We start from the raw sequence: 19,932 nt of genomic DNA, 5'->3' as shown, positions 1-19,932 counted from the left end.
ACCACACCCTACGGGTCTCTTCTGGCACAAAACCACGCACACAACGCTGATGGGACTCCTCGTTGACTCAGACTGCACGCTCACCAGGCACTCTTTCCTGTGGTCTCAGTTGGCACCAAGACACGCACACCGCGCTGAAGACTCACTTTCTTCCGGTGCACACGATGATCAGCCATTCACCTCCACAGTCCCAGGTTGCACCAAAGCACGCACACTGCTTTACTGAGACTTACTCTAACTCCGGTGCCCCGATATCCAGGCACTCTTCACCAACGCCTTCGGCCGCACCACGACACGCTCACCATGTCCGAGCCTCCCTCCTCATTCGTGTGTCCAAGATCACAGTGCACACCTTCCGAGGGTCTCAAGCTGCCACAACACACGCTCACTGCATCGCTTGAAACTTCTCAGGAAACTTTTATGTTCCTGTGTTTCCAAACAGGGAGCCAGCTCACCTCGGGCCCTTGGGGTTACAAGACACAGCACACAGCACAGTCTCCGTCAAGCAGGGAAACACAGTGCCTCCAAGCACAGTCTCAACAGCCTCTTCCTTGGTTAGAACAGCAAACTGCAGACCAGCCCCAGATCACGAAGCAAGGGTTGGTCTTTCCCGAGCAGTATCTTCAGTTGCTCCTTCCTTAGCAGAGGTTCCTCTTGACCACAAAATGGGTCCAAGACTTTTCAGTCTCAATCCATTTCTGTTTTATTCCAACGTTCAGGGATTTCAGCTCTCTTAGTTATACCCATTAATGTCTTTGAAGTTTGTTGTGCTCAGGGGTCCCTGACCCCTGCCTAAATCAGTTCTGGGTGTCTCCCTACCAGTGTCACCTTTTCCCTTTGATACTGGGGGTCTGGATAGTTAATCACTCAGCAGGAGACGGGTCAATTGGTTTATAGTACCAGCCCAGGTCTTTTCACCTCCTGGGCTTCTCCTCCCCTTACTCCACCAGATGCAGGGCAGCCTGGTGCCATTTCAACACCTCCCTGGGTCAAGACCTCTCCCAGCTCCTCTCACCTTGCAGATCCAGACAGTCAATCCACATTCAACAGAGACACACAGAAATGCGTAAAGCACAAAACTCTGCCACTTTCTAAAAGAGTGGTTTCTGAACACACAGTGACAAAACCACTTTCATAGAAAGATGTGTTATGACACTGTGAGTTCCTACATACTAAACTTCTCCTCTCTATTATAAACTTACAGGAAACTAGGCTACCAAAACACACTACCCAGCCTCCCCCATTCTGTCCAATGGGCAGGATGGCCTTTCACCAGTGAGAACGAAATGGGGTGTTTTTCACTGTCAGGACATAGCACAGACCTCAGTATATGTCCTGTTTTTTACTTACACCGCACCCTGCGCAGGGGTTACCCAGGACCTACCACAGGGGTGACAAATGTGTATGTAAAAGGGAAAGTAAGGCTGACGCGTGGTTGCACTTGTCAGGACAACATGCTAACTTAGCACACTGCGCGCAGGCCCTACGCTGCAGGCGTGAGTTCCCTTCTCCACGCACCTTTGCATTACTAACCCTGGCTCACTCAGTGCACATCACTAGGGACTTTACTAGTAAGGCAAACATACCAATCATGGCCAACCAATTACCATTACATTTTACATAGGAACACTTGCACTTTGACACTGATCAGCAGTGACAAAGTACAGAAAGCATCTAAATTGGCAACTCTATGTCAGGAAAATGGTCTAGGGGGAAAGCAAAAACTTTAGGGAACTTTAGCCAAAAAGGCCAAGTCTACACAGGCACTTCAGCACTGGTCCTTCCACAGCACGGCTCACTCAACTCGGGGTAAGTGTACCCCCTCATCGCCAATGTGGTGGTGCGCAACCCTGGGTAGGGGTAGGCCTATACCGTTGGAACACCCCGGACATAGAGACAGTCAGGCAAGATGGTCTTTCCGCGCTAGAATCCCGAGCGATTCCACAGCACCTTTATTTATTACCTCGGAGCCACGCCTGGCCCCTTCGGGTGTGCATTGATACAAATTATAGTAGTGGCCGGCTAGCTCACTGCAGAAGCCTCAAGCGGGAACGTCAGCACCTCCATCAGCTCTTCAGGACGTTGGGCCTCCGCAAAAGACTCCCCTTACGGACCACGAAGGGTAGTCTTACCAGCCGTTGCTTCTGGCACAGGCTTGGCCCCTTGAATGATATGCGGACCCTTCGCACGCACTTCAGACAGGCGCATGGTGGCTGCCCGCTCAATCTCGGCCCCCGCCTCCAGCTACGTTCAACTTTGGGCCAACTCAGGCCTTCCTTCCTTGCGGTTGGGACCAATTCCCAGTAAGCCGCTGCACTCCCTGCCCTGGCGGCCCCCTAATGTTTCTTGAAGTCCCAGGGACCGCCTAGCAGGTTAGCTCAGGATTAGCGGGTGGGTGCTTGTGCCAGTTTCCCAGTGGCACCGGATTGCGTCAGTTTTGGGTTTGCTGGCAGAAGCTCCACAAGGAGAGCCTAGTCAGCCATCTTTCTTGGCCATGCCCCCATCAATAAGAAAAATTATGCGATGTAAGTTTTTACACTTTTACACACAGGTGACAGATTCCGCCACCTATGGCGCCCCCTACGGTGAGGGGTGGGGGGGGGGGTGGGGGGGGGTGGCATCACTCTTGGATAGATTGGACAGGGTGCCAAGCAAGGTATGTGGGATGCATGCACAACAATGCACGTCTACCACGCTACCTACGTGGGCGCGCTGCCGAGCACGCCCGTGTAGCGTCGGCATCATCTGACGCACATGTCCTCTGGCACCAGGTGTGTGTTCCTTTCAGAGTGCAGGGATCCACCCTGAGCCACATTCCAGACGTGTGTGTGAACTTGTCTCCCTGGCTCAGCGCCAGCGTGCGGGCTGCCCTGAACTTAAACACCTTGTACTCGGGCTGTAGGGAACCCTGAGGCACCCAGACTGACGTACAGACCATAAATCCACTTTTATTTATTTATTTTATGCATTTTATATAGCGCAGACTTTACCCGAAGGTGTCAGAGCGCTTCACAAAAGGAACAAAACTGATACATGAGGAGAACATTACAAGTGAACAAATTACAAAAGCAAACGTTAAGTTACATGAGGCAAAAGTGACAATGGTGAGCAAACAAAATGCAAGAGGTAATAAAGATACATTACAGGAGGAAAAAGTGACATGTGTGCAAGTTACCAAAGCGTACTAAGTACAAGTAGAGGTATAGTACTGCAATATATGGCAGACACTCAAACACAAGAACAAACGTTACGTAGGCAATGGTGCAAATATCGAAAGCAAACAAAATGTAAGAGGTAGTAAACAGTGTGTTACAAGAGAAAAGTGACGTGTGCATGCTACAAACGACTACCAAACACAGGTAGAAGGATAATACTGCAATAAATGACAGAACACACTGGGAAGGCACTTCCAAGGTCATGGAGAAAAGGTTTCCCTATAATGGAAGGTCTTCCTTCAGATAATAGAGAGGGTGTGAATTAAATTTGGAAGTGTCTTTGAAGGAGGAGAACTTTGAGGTCAGTTTTGAAAGCCTGTGAGGAGGTGTTCCGGAGCTGAGGCGGAAGTGAGTTCCAGATTCTCCCCGCGTTGCCTTTCTCCCTCTGACTCTCAGTGTGAGCTTGTTACTCGTGTGCGCGCTGCGTGTGGCCAGCCACAGAGAAAGTGGACTCAGCAAGTAAAGCCATCAGGAGCTGAATACAGACTTTGCTGGTGGCGCAACAGCCAGTGATGTCAGAGTGCCGCCATGGTGCCAAGATGTTGGGAAACATTGCATTTCTAGTTTGAGATGCGCCATTTTAATTTGTAATTTCTTCCAGGGCGCTAAAGCCTAAAGGCAAAATGCTTCACAAGAAATTATGGAAGAGGCGGAGATACTTCTATAAATACATCCAGCAGAACACAGAAAGGCATAAAAGAAGCGAATAGGATTATTATTGCTAGTTGACAGTATAAAAAGGGAAAAAAACACATTTAAGCGAGCAGAAAACATGAAACAGTCATAATCATTTTTTTAACCTGTTTTAAAGGCACAAGCTGCTTCTCCAAATAAAGAATTTCGGCGCGAGATGTCGGGGCAGATTTACAAGCACCTTGCGACACTCTTGCGTCAATTTCCCCATGTTAAAAATGACGCAAATGTGGCGCAAGGGGCTTGTAAATCTGCCCCGAAATGTCCACCATGTTTTTCACCCCCTCTGTGAAAGTGTAGAACAAGGCTGGTGTGCCCAGGGTTAGGGCGGGGACAAATTCGCATATATTGGTGCAACCTGCCTACCAGCTGGGAGAGGACGGCCTTGTAGATTTAAGTGTAAAGGTCACGAGATACTGCTGACTGGCAGGAAGAGAGAGTGAGGCCTTTGGCACGGGCAGACTGGGCGGCCGCCAGGGGCGCAATAAACTACGGACGCCAATTTGTGCAGACACAATGCAGTGTGACGTGTCAGATGCATTAAGAGCGGCAGCTCTTGGCTCACAGCAGCCTGAAGGCCGCCCAGGGAGGGCGATGAGAGAGGAGAGAATGGTGAAGAAAGAGTTAAGGAGGAAAAAATGGGAAATTGTGGGAGAGACAGAAAGAGGGACGGATTGAGAAACCAGGAAGGGGAGAGAAGCAGGAGGGTGCAGAAGACACCTGTTTGTTACTGCTTTCTTGTTGCAGTTTGTGTTAGCACAGTAAGGCAGCTGCCTTACAGCTTGGACGCAGGATGGAGACTGAAGTGTAAAAGAGAGGTATAGGGTGGATAAGAAAGATATGAGGAGACGTGAAGCGCGGGGTAAGGGGAAATACATCAGAGTAAGTGATGGGGTAGTGGACAAAAATGTCCTGCAGGTATTTAGAGGCAAAGTGATGAAACAAAGAGACAACTCAGGAAAGAGGTGGAGAAAGGAGAGATAGAGGGTAGAAATCTGAAATTGTGAGTTGTGGAGAGTTTGTGCAGTAAGGTGTATTTCTTATGCTAGAGCTGACTTATGACAACTTGAAATCTCAGAGAAAAGGGATGGAGGACTCAGATGCAATCTCTAAGCCATTGTGAAGGTGCCAAACTGTGAACATGATGCAGTACTGTACTGATAGCAGACTGTGCTATACAAATGACTCTAACGTAACATCACATAATGTAACACATCATAACGTAACATATAAGCCTGAAGGTAGGCAAACTTAACCTTGGAGTACCTATGGTGGTTGTACCTCTAAATATCAACTACAGAAACGTTGTGTTTCCAAAATATTGAAGCAGTAAGTGCATATAGGTAGCTATAGATGTACTATTCTTACCTCCACGTCTACGTACCTCGAAGAGATACGTATTGTCAAGGTACATATATAAAGGGAGTTAAACTTAGGAAACCTCTACTTACCTATGTATACTTTCTTTGTTGATATTTTGTTCCGCAATAATGTGTCCACGATATTTCAGTAGCACGATATTCTGGTGATGATATTAACATAGAATATCTATAGGCTTCCTGTTGATAAATTGACAGCTAGCTTTAGTTTTAGCTTGGGTGACCAGTTGAGTCAACCCAACTCGCTGTGAGTCCATGCCAAAGGCAGGTACATCTTACCTGAGACGCTTGAGAAACGTGCTTGATATGCTTACTCGTGCCCAAAGAGCCTTCTGAGTCAAATCCCTTGTCTCGTCACGTTTTGACTATGATAAGAGCCTTTACCTTCGAATACCAGCTGTCACGCTGCTGAGGAGAGTTTTAAATGTATTGACCAGGTCTGAGCCTTTCAAGACACTCCCTGACTTGTTTCTGTTTTCCAAAGACAGTGCATTGTTTTGCTCAGGTTTCTGATGTGTTTGTCTTTATTGAAAGTGTGTACCAAAGGAAAAAGTATTAACTATAGTACATCACCGGCTGGCAGAGGTTGAAATGTAGACATCATACCAGAATGTCATTGTCTGATCATTATCTGATATAAGTCCACAATATTGCTTTCAAAAACATTAGACCATTGGAGTTAATACCAGAGGGGCAGATTCACAGAACTAATCTGAGATAAAATCCTAAACTTACTACTATTGGTCTTCACAGAAGGCATTTAGTAGCAGTAAAGTTAGGACTTCTAACTTTACTCCTAGTAAACTAAGATAAAATCCTAAAGGTACAACCTTTGGTATTCACAAATGGCATTTCGTAGTAGTAAAGTTAGGACTTCTAACTTTACTTCTACTAAACTAAGATAACATCCTAAATTTACAACTTTTGGTATTCACAGAAGCCATTTAGTAGTAGTAAAGTTAGGACTCCTAACTTTACTACGATTAAATGCCTTTTGTGAATACCGAAAGTCGTAAAGTTAGGATTTTGTCTCCGTTTAGTAGTATTAAAGTTAGAAGTCCTAACTTTACAACTACTAAATACCTTCTGTGAGTACCAAAAATAGTAAGTTCAGGATTTTATCTCAGATTAGTTCTGTGAATCGGCCCCAAGATATCTACGCAGAATAGGACTATCATTTTTACATGATATTTAGCACACATTTATGTCAGATGATATACCTGTGTAGAATATTCTGGCCCAGAACGCCTTATGGAGAGGGTTGGCCACCACCAACTTTCCCAGAGCTACTAAGGAAAGGAATCTGGAACTTATAGGTCACGTCACTGTCAGGGGCATCTCTATAGCTCGCAGTGGGACTGGGACTCAAGGCAGAGGCCCACTGCAAACTCAGTTATGGATGTCTTCTGCTACCGAACTGCCAGGAAGCTATGGTCCATCGTGTGCATCTTTTGTCTCATTAAATGATGGGAGCATGTGACATCATCAACCATACACGCGGCTTGGGACTCAATTCCAATCTGTGACCCGAAATAAGGAGCACGAGAGATTATCATCATTCATACAAGCGCCTTGGCGGCTGGGACTCCGTCCCCGTCTGTGGCCCAAAATAGTGGACATTGTGGGAGCTTTCAGAGTGGCTCGCTTTACAGAGGACCTAACAGTGCTCTGTGTGGCCGGGAGGCTGGGAATGGCCATTGTTGGTGACGGACCCCATATGGAAGGAAGGTGGTACCTGCCTCTGTCAGCAGCCTCTGCTGATCTATTAGTTTTGGTGGTCTTTTGTCATGAGCACAGGTCACATGTTATTCAAAGGTGTCATGCCCATGGTTCTCCGGGATCATGTCACCATTGACCCCTCCGAGACCTGCGGTGGGGAAACATTGTCAGGGGAGAAGAAGCTATGAAGGTTGCTGAGGTCAGAGATCCAGGGTGAAGAGAAGAAGCTCTAAGCGTATGGGAAGACAGGCTGTATATGAGGGCAAGATGGAGGGCGGATTTTATTTTAATTTTATTTTGAAGGTTTTGTACAGCGTGGACAAGACCCTTGCGGGTATTAGAGCGCTTTACAACAAATAGAGGGGATAGAGGATATCGAAATATACATACAAAAGATTCTTGCTTATAATAGCCAAACAATGGTAACTGTTCCAACATAACAAATATCTACAAGCCTTCATCTAATAAATCAAGTGAATTTAGACAGGAGAATAGATTTTACTTCATTTTTAAAGGATGCTGCTTGAGGATTCTGTATTGTTTTTGGTGGTAAGTCATTCCATATCCTAGGGGCCATCCCTGAGAAGGAGCGGTTATAATTTTTCTTCTTGGTGTATCGTTGTGGTTTCAGTAAAAGGTTATAAGAGCTCCTGTTGGTTCTGTTCCCACCAGATGGTATTAATTTCTCTGCAAGGTATCGTGGTGTTTTTTGATGCAAAGCCTTGTGTGTCTCATACAGGAGACTTTTCAATGGATTCTGGCTTCAAAGGGTAGCCAGTAAAGGGCATTTAAGTCCAGGGAGATGTGACAGTTTCTTTTGGAGCCTGGGATTGGTCTGGCGGCTGTGTTGATTGATGCTCTTAGTGGGGCTGTTGTTGATTTGGGAAGGCCCAGAGAGCGACACTCCCATATTCCACTCTGGGGATTACTACAGTTTGGACTGCCTATCAGATAGAGGGCCTATGGGGCAGGACTCTGGCAGGAGGTGGGAGCGAGGAATAAGATTGTCCAAGTGAGCAGACATGAGGTCATGCTTGCTTCACCGAGTTGATGGATGACCAGGGAAATGGCAAGCAGGAAGGTGTGAGTGTTTGGAATCTATCGGTGAGGGTTGTGGTTTCTGAGAAATAGTACCTTTGTGGAATTCGCTTTGAGTGGCACTAGCTATGCGCGTGTGTCGTGAAAGAGGCACATTATAAATACCAAACCAGTGTAGCTATAGTGAAAAGGATGACAAGCCAAGCCCAGTTGGCACAGTTCCTCCTGAAGTTGTCAGTGTTTCATTGTTTCTGATAGAACTTTGTATTCAGGGAAGGTACACTGCTGTCCTAAATATGGACTACGCCTTGTCTCATTGACAATTTTCCAGAATTCATGGACAGGCACTAAAATCGAAGGGTACGGCAACACTAGCACCACAAGAGCTGCTGCATGTTGAAAAGAAATGCTTTGTATTTTATTGAGGGGTTTCTGGCACTGGTCACCCTAAGAGCTTACGAATAGTCCTCGAAACAGTTCCGGTTAACGGCGTCTCTTGGCCAGGTAGAGGATGGAATACTGAACTGAACAATGTGTTTTCATTCAGGGTACGTTTTATTGCTAATGATTCAGCACCTGAGAAATTGGCAGGGGTATTGAGACAGAATAATAACGTTGGACAAAATATCGCGACAAGAATATAGAGGGCAAAAATATTGTGAAGGTAAGGTTCTATTAGTAAGCAAGCAACGGTTTACTATACTTAACTCCACATATATGTACCTTAACAAGTTATATATATATATATATATATATATATATATATATATATATATATATATATATATATATATATATATATATATATATATATATATATATATATATATCCAACAATCCTGTCGATTCAGCCGTCACGTAGTCATTCACGCACTACCGCCAGCGAAACAGGACACGGACCCAGTATCTGTGCCTCAATTATTTATTGCCCAAAAGGTCAAAGGCGCGTTTCGCGGCTTTCGCCGCTTATTCACTCGACAAATGTTGTGCAGTTGGGAAACATTTTTAAAGTGGCAGTGCATCATTCAAGTGTATCACGTGATTAACATTTTCAATTTCAATGGAAAAAATACTTTCGCGTGGTTTCTTCACAATATAGTGTTTAAAACTTAACATTATTTATGTGCAGATTCGCAATAAATAAATACATTTATATATGTAAAGGTAAATACTGTTTAACATTTGACCCTACAATTACATCGTGCCTTTTGCCAAGAGTGACTCCGATTTGAAATTACTGTGCTTCCAATCGATGTCGATATTTCACTCAGTAAAATACTGATTCTTGGCTTGTCACACATGTGAAATATTTACAACCCACACTGTTTTGTGTATTTGCCAAGATATAATCAGAAATGTCTTTTAAGTATTAACACATACTTGATCATTCAATTTTGGCTCCGGCTGTATTTGTACTGGAATAGTAAAGTGTGATTAGGGCCAATGTAATGTTATGTTGGGTCACAATATTATTGCACATATTGATATTTTCGTAAAATACATAAACACATTTCTTATTGGGAATTAGATCTCACATTGTTTTTGAAATAATCTAAAAAAGTGCCTAAAGTGCTGTGTGAAAATTAAAAAATTAAAATCAATATATTTCATTTATAAGTTCTAGCAGACCCATTGTGCATTCAAGTTTTTCTACATATTGTTACATACTTTGATTTGCACAATTCTTTTCAAAAATCATATCTGTCTCATGTGATAGTGTATGAATCCGTATAGTGATTCACATCGCAGATTTTTCCAAATTCATTCACATATGGCCACTCTAAGTCTAATCCACAGTTCGACACATTAGAGAAGTACATTTCATAATAGTCTATTGTCTTAGCTTCTTTAAAATTTTTGTTTAATATATGTATATATTTGACATTTGATACTTAGTATCTCATTTCAGTAGAACAATATGTCCAATAAATACCATATAATAAATAAATAAATATAATTAAAAAATCCTTAATATCTTGATATTAAAATTCATTCTATTTACAAGATACCTATTTTGTAAAAAGTACAGCTGTTGTTTTAGACAAAATGTCTTATTTTCCTCAATTCATCTCTCTGGGACATACAAGCATGATCATATTTATAGAATTAGCTCATAGTTACTCAATGCAAGTGTACATGTCCTCTGTTATATTCAAGCCTAATGGCTGTTTAGAATCCAATAATAAAAAAATATATCTGGTCTCCAACTTTCGTAATCTACTTTCTCTATCTCCTCCGCGTCTGCTTGGAGAAATTGTATCAATTAAATAATAGAACAACCCTTTGTTGTTAGATCCATGGCGTTCCTTGAAGTGTCTTGCCACTGGATAGGTGTTGTCCATATTGGTAATTGCGCTGAGGTGTTGGAGTATTCTCACATTGGCTTGTAACTTAGTACTGCCCACATATATAAACCCACACGGGCAAGTTAGAACGTACACTGCGGATTCTGTTTTACATGTTAACATTTTCGTTATTTTGTAAGGTTTAGTCCTAAAAGGGCTAAAATAGGTCATGGTATTAATTCCGTGGGTACAGGCCTTACAAGTTTTACATTTTCTGAACCCTTTCAAGTTTTGGTACCAAGCAGGATTAGATATAATTTCTGGATCCGATACTACCAGACAATTTCTCATTGAGGGAGCCCTGCTATAAGTAATGGACGCCCTCTGCGGTAGCAGGGGTCCTAATATCGGGTCGTTGAGGAGTATAGGCCAGCTCACTTGGATAATTTTATGGAGTTCCTTATGCTGTTTGCTGAAACCTAATATGAACCGAAAACTCTGATCCTCCTCAGTCTTTACTTCCTCACTAGGATTGTTCGCATGATCCTTTCTATTGCTTTTGGCCAGTAAGTCATTTCTTACTAAAGTTTCCGTCTTGGCAATAGCTCTATCTACTGTTTGGTGGGAGTAGCCTCTTTCTAAAAATCTCTCTTTACTTTTCTGTTGAGCTGTTTCTAGTTCCTCCGGTGTACTGCACACCCTCTTTATTCTAAGCATTTCGCCATATGGTATGCTATTCACCGGGTATATATATATATATATCTTCAAGGTACGTACATCTGGAGTTAAGAATAGTGAATCTATACTTACCTATTTGCATTTACCTTTTCAATATTTTGGTCCTCGATATTTTTGACACAATCTTTGACACAAGGTACGTACATCTGGAGTTAAGAATAGTGAATCTATACTTACCTATTTGCACTTACCTTCTCAATATTTTGGTCCTCGATATTTTTGACACAATCTTCAGTCCACAGTGGAGGTGATTATAACTGCACTTTCCAGGTAACTGTTGGGTTTTCACTTTCAGTGTTTCTCCCAATAAAGCTGACAAGCAGAGTCTCGAACTCCCTCGCTTGGCACTTCATGCGTATCCCTTTAAACCATTTACTCTAACACAAAATAGTTGAGTTGCGCTATGTGGTCTATTGTTTCCTGGCATGACCCACAATTCCAAACTGCATTTTACCAACCATTGTGTGATACCAATCAAGGTGCATATGACCACGCAGGACCCAAATGCAAAGATTGTAATACTGAATATTGACCCCCAGAATGTCATCAAATAAGAATATCAAGAACAGAATACCGAGGGACAAAAAAAATCAAAAGGTAAGTCCATATAGGGAATACATTTACTATTCCTAACTCCACATCTACGTACCTTGAACATAAATGTATCAACTAGGAACATATATGTGTAGTTAGGTATAGAAAACCTAGGCCTACTTGCCTGTTAATAATTATTTTGGGATATTCCGTTCTCTCGATATTCAAGCATCGATAATCAGGGTGCACACCAACACAAAGGTATGAGCATGACTGATAGACTAAGCCTTATTGGTTATTCAAACATACATGTTTTTTTAGTCTTTGCTATGTATGCTCAATGAGTTCTTGTTTACAGGCTGCATTATCATGCAACAAACTATGTCTAAAGATTTACTTTTTAATCTTGATCGCATGCCTCACTTTAAATCGTTGTACATGCTTCAGGGAGTATATATTGTCTAGCAAATGTGACTTTATCTTATTTATGCATAAGCTTGTACTTACATTCAATAACTGTAGGAATTCTCAATGAACTAGGAAGTCTTTCTGATCAGGATTTCTTTGTGTTATATTTTATTTGTAGAAGATATTGATAACTTGATATAAATTAAAGTTCTCTGAAGTAGGACACACCTCTGAAAATCTATTGGGGCAAAGTTTCATTTGTTTATCAATTTTGTTACTAAATGTTGAATTAGAAAGAGACAATTCACCTCAAAGACCAACACACCAAAGAAACCCAACCTTCAACATCCGAGGACCCCACTTTTGGTTTTAACAACCAGGCCCTCTTCAAACCAAAAACCGGAAGAAGAACCAGACAAAAGGATACCAAGGAGCCAAAGCAAACATTAATTATCTATACTTTCAGTAAGTTACATCATGTGTGGCTACATATAGCTCCAATGAACTTTTAAACAGAGATCTTTTATTGCAATTTATGAGGCCCTTTCGCTTGAAGCATCTGTTTATTCGGTAGTGGAACACAGGGAATTGTTTGAGGAACAATACACTTCTTTAAAACCACCAAATAAACATATGTCCAAGGTGACTGATACGATTATGAACACTTTTAAAAACCAAACCTGGAATCTTCCAAAATACAATGCAAGCAAAGCCATTTGGCAATCTAAACAAAAAACAACAAGGAATTTGGATACAATTTGGCTCTAATACCATATACCACATACAGAAAGTTAAGAGACGTGGCTCAGATGAAACGGTAGACTTCAAATTGCATTTCACTCCTCTTTATGAATTCTATTTTGCCTTATAGAAAATATTGATAGAAGAACACATATCAATTATATCAAGAGAGATTTAAAATTCTACCTATTCCTAACACATCCGCATATTCTTCTGATTTACCTCTTGCCCAAGGTATATAAAAATATGACAGAACTACCCTTTTATCTCAAAGCAATCAGATTTTGTTTCATCCACGAAAATCTGGACAAGTACATTGGCCACTTTCTTCTACTTATAGTCTAAAATCAAGCTTACTATTTAAAATATAGCAGCATTTAGTGGGAAAATCTATGGTGAAAGACAGAAAACTAGTGAGTGAATCCCAATATTCCACCGAGAGTGGCAACAAGTTGCCATCTTGACCCATTGGCCCATATTACAGTTGGAATGAGCTTTTAAGAATTCATTGGCGTATCTGCACACAATACTTTGTGTGAAAATACATGACACAAATTTAAAACAAACCTTGTGCAAAAAAGGATTGACGACCATAGAAAAGTTCAGAAAAAGAGATGATTACACCAGAGCCAGGACCACCCAGCCATAATTTCAATCAATCGGGTTTCTTAGGAAGAACGACTACTCACCCGTTTGAGTCTCAAGGCACCGAGTGGGGGTGTTTGGATCTGCGGTTCTTTCGAAGAGCCAGATCTCGAGGTCCTTTCTGAATTGCAGCAGCAATTTTATACATTTTAGTGCGATAATTAAAAGCAATACCATTGAACACCCATATTGTGGTCAGAATTTCGAATTCAAGGGCACTTTTACATGTAACACCAGCAACTGCATCTACCTCCTCAAATCCCTGTGTAGAAAAGTAGATTGTGGTAAGATGGAATGTAAAATCAAAACCTGATTATATGAACACAAGATCAAGATAAGAAATAATGCTGAGATAAGTGGCCAGACATTTATATGAAATCAGTCATATAACATCATACAATCAAGATTTTAGATAGCGGAACAAATCTTGAAAAAACAAGACTGTGGCAATAAACAAAGTCTCACACAGAGGGATACTTTTTGATTAAGAAATTAGCTAGTTTTCAATCCAAAGGACTGAATGATTGTAATGAAATATCTTGTTTTCTATAGATATGATTGGGTATACATGTTTATTTTGCATATTTTTCTCTCCCTTTAGAAAGATTTCCTTGTTTACCTCTTACAGCTCAATATTTTCAACACACTACCAACTACTTCATTTCTTATCCACAGGTAAATGATCTTTTTGATTTCAGCACTGCAGACAAGCTTTGTCTGAAACTCGCATGCGGTATGCATCATTTCTATCGGGATGGCCCTTCTGCACAAGCAAGATGGCAGACGTACTCTGAGTGGTCTAACCTTTTCTGTGGTGTTTAAATAAATACACGTATAATTAGTTACAAACTGCATTTTATCAACCATATTATGAGTGCCAACCGACTCAGTTAATTTCAATAATTGTAAAGTTATTCAAAAAATTGGTAAGTCTTTCTCGTCTGGATTTCTACATAGTTTTCTGTTTTATTTGCACAACTATTTTGTTATAAATGATTGTCCCCCAAAGAACACACCCCCAAAAAGCAAGCATAAGGTACAAGAGGTCATTTTATTATAATCAATTTGGAGTTATGAAGCACTAATAAACAGAAATGCTTGAATTTTAGCAAAAACATAGAATACAGTAATTTTTGATGAATTTGATGGTTGCAAAGTATGAAATCATAAATTTGCCACCCAGTTAGCACAAGACACACATCGCAGGTAGAAACTTTCCAGTTTGCCATTTTATATATGGCAAAGAGAAGAGATTGTAATGTAAATATTTGCATGAATACCAATGAGTAATGGTGCTCACAAGTGTTGGCTGTAGGTGTGCCTACTATCTATAGGAAAATGTCTATCCAACCAAGACGGGGTTAGTGGCAATGCCATAGCAGGAGTGATAATACATGTATGAATGTGCCACCTACTCCTGGCTGTGCAGTAAAGGACAGCCATATTGGGACGAACCTCTCCTTTGACCTGTGGGGCCCTGGTTCACAGCAGAGGCTGAACCTATGACAGCTACTCTGCTCTGTGGTCAAACGCAGAGCAAATAATTGGTGATTCTTGACTTGTTAGTATATTTTTGAAGAATTAGGGGCCATATGTATCAATGTTAGGTTTTGCGATTCTCAATTAGCGAATTTTTGAGAATCGCTATTTGAAAATCGCAAAACGCTATGTATGTAGGATTTGCAAAACATTTTGCGAATCCTACATATTCCTTAATTGCGAATCGCAAATTGCAATTCGCAATTAAGGAATACCTCCCCATTCATTCCTATGGGCCTAGAGGCACAGAAGACATTCCCAATTTGCGATTCTCGATTAGAGAATCACAAATTGAGAATGCAATTTCAAGTGTGCCAGGGTGTCAAAAGGACACCCTGTCGCACCCCTGAAATAAGCATGGGTGCACATGTGGCGCACATACATGCCCTAAGGGCATGTGGGTTCGCCACATGCCACTTTGAAAAATGCAAAAATTTTCAAAATTACCACCAACCTGTAGTTGGTGGTAATTTGCGATTCCTTATGCCATATTGGCACAACTTGGGTGCCTCATACATTCCATTTAAGGAATCGCAAATTGCGATTCCTTAAATGCATTCGCAAAATACGGAATCGCAAATTTTGCTAGGCAGTTTTTCTTTTATACATTCCATTGAGCCTAATTGCGATCGCAAACGCAGAAATTCTGCGAATTTCGGCATTTGCAATTTCGAATGATACATATGGCCCTCCGTATTTAAAACTACAAACGTGTGAATAAAAATGATAATTACAATGATAATAGTAGTGATAATTTAGCTGACAAACTTGTTTTGTTTACTTCCTAGAGCTGATGCGAGTCATGGGACATTCATGCATAGCAAGGTCACTCCAAGGTCAGCGGACAGGCAATGGATGCACAGTTAGGGTCTTCTCCCCTGGGAAATCTCCTAAGTAGTTCTGGGGTTCACTATCATCTCTACGCAGACGACACTCAAATCTACCTCAAGGTTGCCTCCACCCACGATCTCTCTGTCCTAAGCCCTACTCTGGACTCCATTCAAAATTCATTGTCAACTCATCATCTGATTCTGAATCCCTCCAAAACTGAATTCCTCCTCCTCTCATCCTCACTTTCTCCTCCCCCGGTTCAATCATAGATGGACCAGATGAATCTCCTGAACAATAAACCCATCATTGTCGACAGTGCAAAATCCCTTGGTGTCATACTCAACACTAAACTCAATCTACTCTCCCACATTAATTCAATTGCAAAGTCTGCCCGATACCAACTGCACCTTCTTTGGGGTATCCGTCGCTTCTTCCGGGAGCATGACCTTAAAACCATGGTCCAATCGCTGGTCCTCTGCAGACTGGACTACTGCAATTCTCTACTTACTGGCCTCCCCAAATCCCACCTGTCCCACCTTAAGTCTGTTCTCCATTCAGCAGCTCGCTTCATTTATGGGGCCAAAAGAACCGACCACATCACACCCATGCTATCCACCCTCCGCTGGCTTCCCATCGAGGCAAGATCCATCTACAAGACTGCCTGCATCACCCACAAAGCCCTGCACTCCTCCTCTCCTCGCTACCTGGCGAATAAACTGAAACTCTCTGGAGGCTCTAGACCATCTCGAAATGCGGAAAAGCTACTGCTTGAACCTCCCACTTTCAGGAAGGAAAGATCCATGGCCCAATCCTTTTCAGTCAACGCAGTGAGAATCTGGAACTCACTTCCGCCTCAGCTCCTGACCACCACCTCCTCCCAGGCTTTCAAAAATTACCTCAAAGTTCTCCTCCTTCAAAGGCACTTCCAAAGTTAATTCATGTCCTCTATTATCTGAAGGAAGACCTTTTTAGTTTAGAAAATTTTTATTCTCCATGACTTTGGAAGTGCCTTCCGAGTGTGTTCTTGTGGTTTGATAGACTGCGATTTATTGCAGTACTACCCTTTACCTGTGTTTGGTACTCTGTTGTAACATGCACACGTCACTTTTCTCTTGTAACACACTGTTTGCTACCTCTTGCTTTCGATACTTGCACAAGTGCCACCATTGCCTATGTAACGTTTGTTCTTGTGTTTGAGTGTCCTCCATTTATTGCAGTATTATACCTCCACTTGTACTTTGTACGCTCTTGTAACCAGCACACATGTCACTTTTTTCCTCATGTAATGCACCGTTTGCTACCTCTTGTACTTTGTTCACTCACGATTGTCACTTTTGCCTCATGTAATGTAACTTTTGCTTTTGTAATTTGTTCACTTGTAATGTTCTCATGTATCAGTTCTGTTCCTACAGTGAAGCGCTCTGACACCTTTGGGTAAAGTCTGCGCTATATAAAAACGCATAAATGAATAAATAAATAAATAAATTGGCCAGACCCCAGTGAAGGGGTGTAGAAAAACTGCAATGATGGTCTTTGAGCGATGAGCTAACGCCAGTGGCTGATATGCCTTTGAGCAGCAAGATCACTCGATTTTAGATATGACAAATCAATCTTTCTTGGCACCAGATTCCATGTTTCTTTAATGGTACCATGGAAGGGTCTATTGGCCAGATTTGGAGTTACCACTAATGGAGATTCCACTAAACATAGTACCTTTGATGGGATAACAGCTTTATTCAGAGAGCCCCCGATGAAAGACATGCCACTTGCAGACATTCCTCTGGCTCCAGAAAGGAGTGATTGGTAATTCTGCTGTGAGTCATGGCTATTAAAACACTCAATCAAGAGTAGCAGATCCACTATTAGTTTTAGTGGAGTTAATTCTATGAAAGACCTCCATGGTAAAGGTTGCACACCTTGAAATGTGTTCTATTGTTTCTCTTGTATGCTGGGAGTCCCTCCTGAACCTGATAGGGAAACCAAATATCTGGGCAGTGATACGTCTTCAGTGGCCACATTTGTTGGTGGAAATTCTGTTAGAAGTGACAGGCATTGATGGATATTCTGCCAGAGTCTTTCTTTCCAAAGTAGCTCACATTAAGGCAGATTCAGTCACTTTCATGGAGAGACCTCCGCCACCTTCCTGATGGAACACTGCTAAGGTTGCGGCAGACGTTCACCATGTCACCTAGGCATGCCCAAAGGGTAGTTCAAAAACATACCTATGAAAGGTGGCATATTTTTGTAGCAACAACCCCTTAAATCCTGTGCCTTTCTGTTATACATTTACCCCTTTCCCATTGAATAAAAGTATGCTAACCGACACCAAATGAATTTATTCGGATTCCTTTATTTCTCCTCTGTTAATACAAGGTTATGAATTTTAGAAGGAAAACATTGATTTGAAGATCTTGCTTTCAAACTCTAAATCGTGCCTTATATCCTTAAAGAGGAATCATTTCACGGAAAAGCTTCTACAGAGGAACCTCAAAAACAAAACTGTCTCGTCCATAACACTGTCACTCTTGACTGAAACTAAAGCCAAACCACAGACTTACTTTAAACTAATCCTGAACTTTATAGTTATTCTTCATAATAATTACCATACTATCCTTTGACAAGTTTATTTTCAAGCTTTTTAAAAACTATTTCCAAAGTACATTTTTATTGTATTTTCAGTTGTAACAATCCAAAAAATGTGGTGTAATAGCTTATCTCTGTAGTGGATTTTAGGTTGAGCCTAGGCAGCGCGCATGCGTTATCTTCGAGACGTGGTAATCACTTCTATGGGCTTAGAACACGCCTAATGGTTTCCATTGGTTCTTTTGTTGTCATTACAAATTCCTTCACTTTCATTGGTGAATAGTATACATTTGTCCCGCCTTTTGGCCGTTTTGTTCTGCCCTGCAGACTGCCCCTATTACATGGATCCTTTCACTATCGGCAATATGTTTTAGTTACAGTGCACTACTTTTTCATTCCGTTCTCTTCTCGCTGGTGCACAGCGCTGCTCACTCAATCTCCATGTGCCATGCCGCCAACACCACCTCCCGCCCTTCACTGCTTGCTTTTTTTTGCAGTTTTAGTTGCTTGTGAAAGGTTTGAGTGTGTACTAATTGTTTTTTATTATTATTAATTGTTTACTGCTCATGCCTTTGATGCGTGTTCAGCGTCGCTACTTGCCGCACAAAACGCCCTCCCACAGACGTGTGCAAAATGGCTTGGATGTCACCAGATACTTAAGGGGTGTGGTTGGGGTGCACAATGAACAGGTTGAAGCACACCATGGACCAGTGAAGCAGGAACTCATGCACCATGGGTGTTGTACATCAGCTGTGTGCGTTATAGTATACTTCATTCCATAGGTGTAGGTCACGTTACTTAATATCTTTTGGAATGCCCTCACCCCTTCCACTTCATTGATGCTCAGTCGTGTTTTTTTCACCCGCCACTGCTGCAGCTGCAACACTTGCTGCGTGATTCACTCCTCCATTCCTGAAGTCAGGCTCTCCCGCCCCCAGTCTGTGCAGTAATGCAGATTAGAAAGAGCTCAAGACTTCTTCTGGACTGCTGCAGAGGACGCCACAGCCAGAAAAAAATACCACAAGATATGGAGCGCAGTGGAGCAAATTCTGTGGAAAGAACATGAGCAGAAGATCACTCTCAAACACTCCTTTTTATGTTCATTGTTCTATTTTGAGCACATGTTCTGTTTGTACGGCGGGTAATTAAGCAGCATCAGGTAAAAGGTTCATTGTGTGTTGTACTCTTTCTGAGTGGTCTGCTGCTTCTGCTGTTTTTTTAGGCACAGGGGGCCTAAAAAAACTTAAGACAAAATCCTAAACTTACTACCCTTTTGGTATTCACAGAAGGCACTTACTCATTTTGGTATTCAGGGAAGGCACTTACTCATTGATGAGTACGTGCCTTCTGTGAATACCGAAGTGAGTAAGTGCCTTCTGTGAATGCCAAAATGGTAGTACGTTTAGGATCTTGTCTTAAGTTAGTTCTGTGAATCGGGCCCATGGAGATGAAGTGAGGTGCGCACGATCACAGGCTAACGAGAAAACATGCTTTAAATACATCGAAGCGACAGTGGTGATTTAGGAGGGATCTTTTAACAGGATTCATTTGCTATAGTGTGTGTGTGTGTGTGTGTGTGTGTGT

At 42.0% G+C, this 19,932-nt stretch overlaps 1 protein-coding gene across 1 annotated transcript in view; it reads left to right on the top strand.

The window, feature by feature from the left end:
• The window catches only part of LOC147706423 (uncharacterized), a 117,546-nt gene that overhangs the window by 12,051 nt on the left and 85,563 nt on the right, over positions 1 to 19,932 (top strand). Inside the window, exon 2 of the mRNA XM_086929612.1 lies at positions 12,303 to 12,474. Within this exon, the coding sequence (XP_086785738.1) occupies positions 12,303 to 12,474 (172 nt within the window). The remainder of the gene's footprint in view (positions 1 to 12,302; positions 12,475 to 19,932) is intronic.

The sequence above is a fragment of the Lissotriton vulgaris genome, chromosome 7 (assembly GCF_964263255.1).
Source record: "Lissotriton vulgaris chromosome 7, aLisVul1.2, whole genome shotgun sequence".
In the NCBI taxonomy this organism is placed as follows: domain Eukaryota; kingdom Metazoa; phylum Chordata; class Amphibia; order Caudata; family Salamandridae; genus Lissotriton; species Lissotriton vulgaris.
This window is presented reverse-complemented; position numbering and strand designations above follow the sequence as displayed.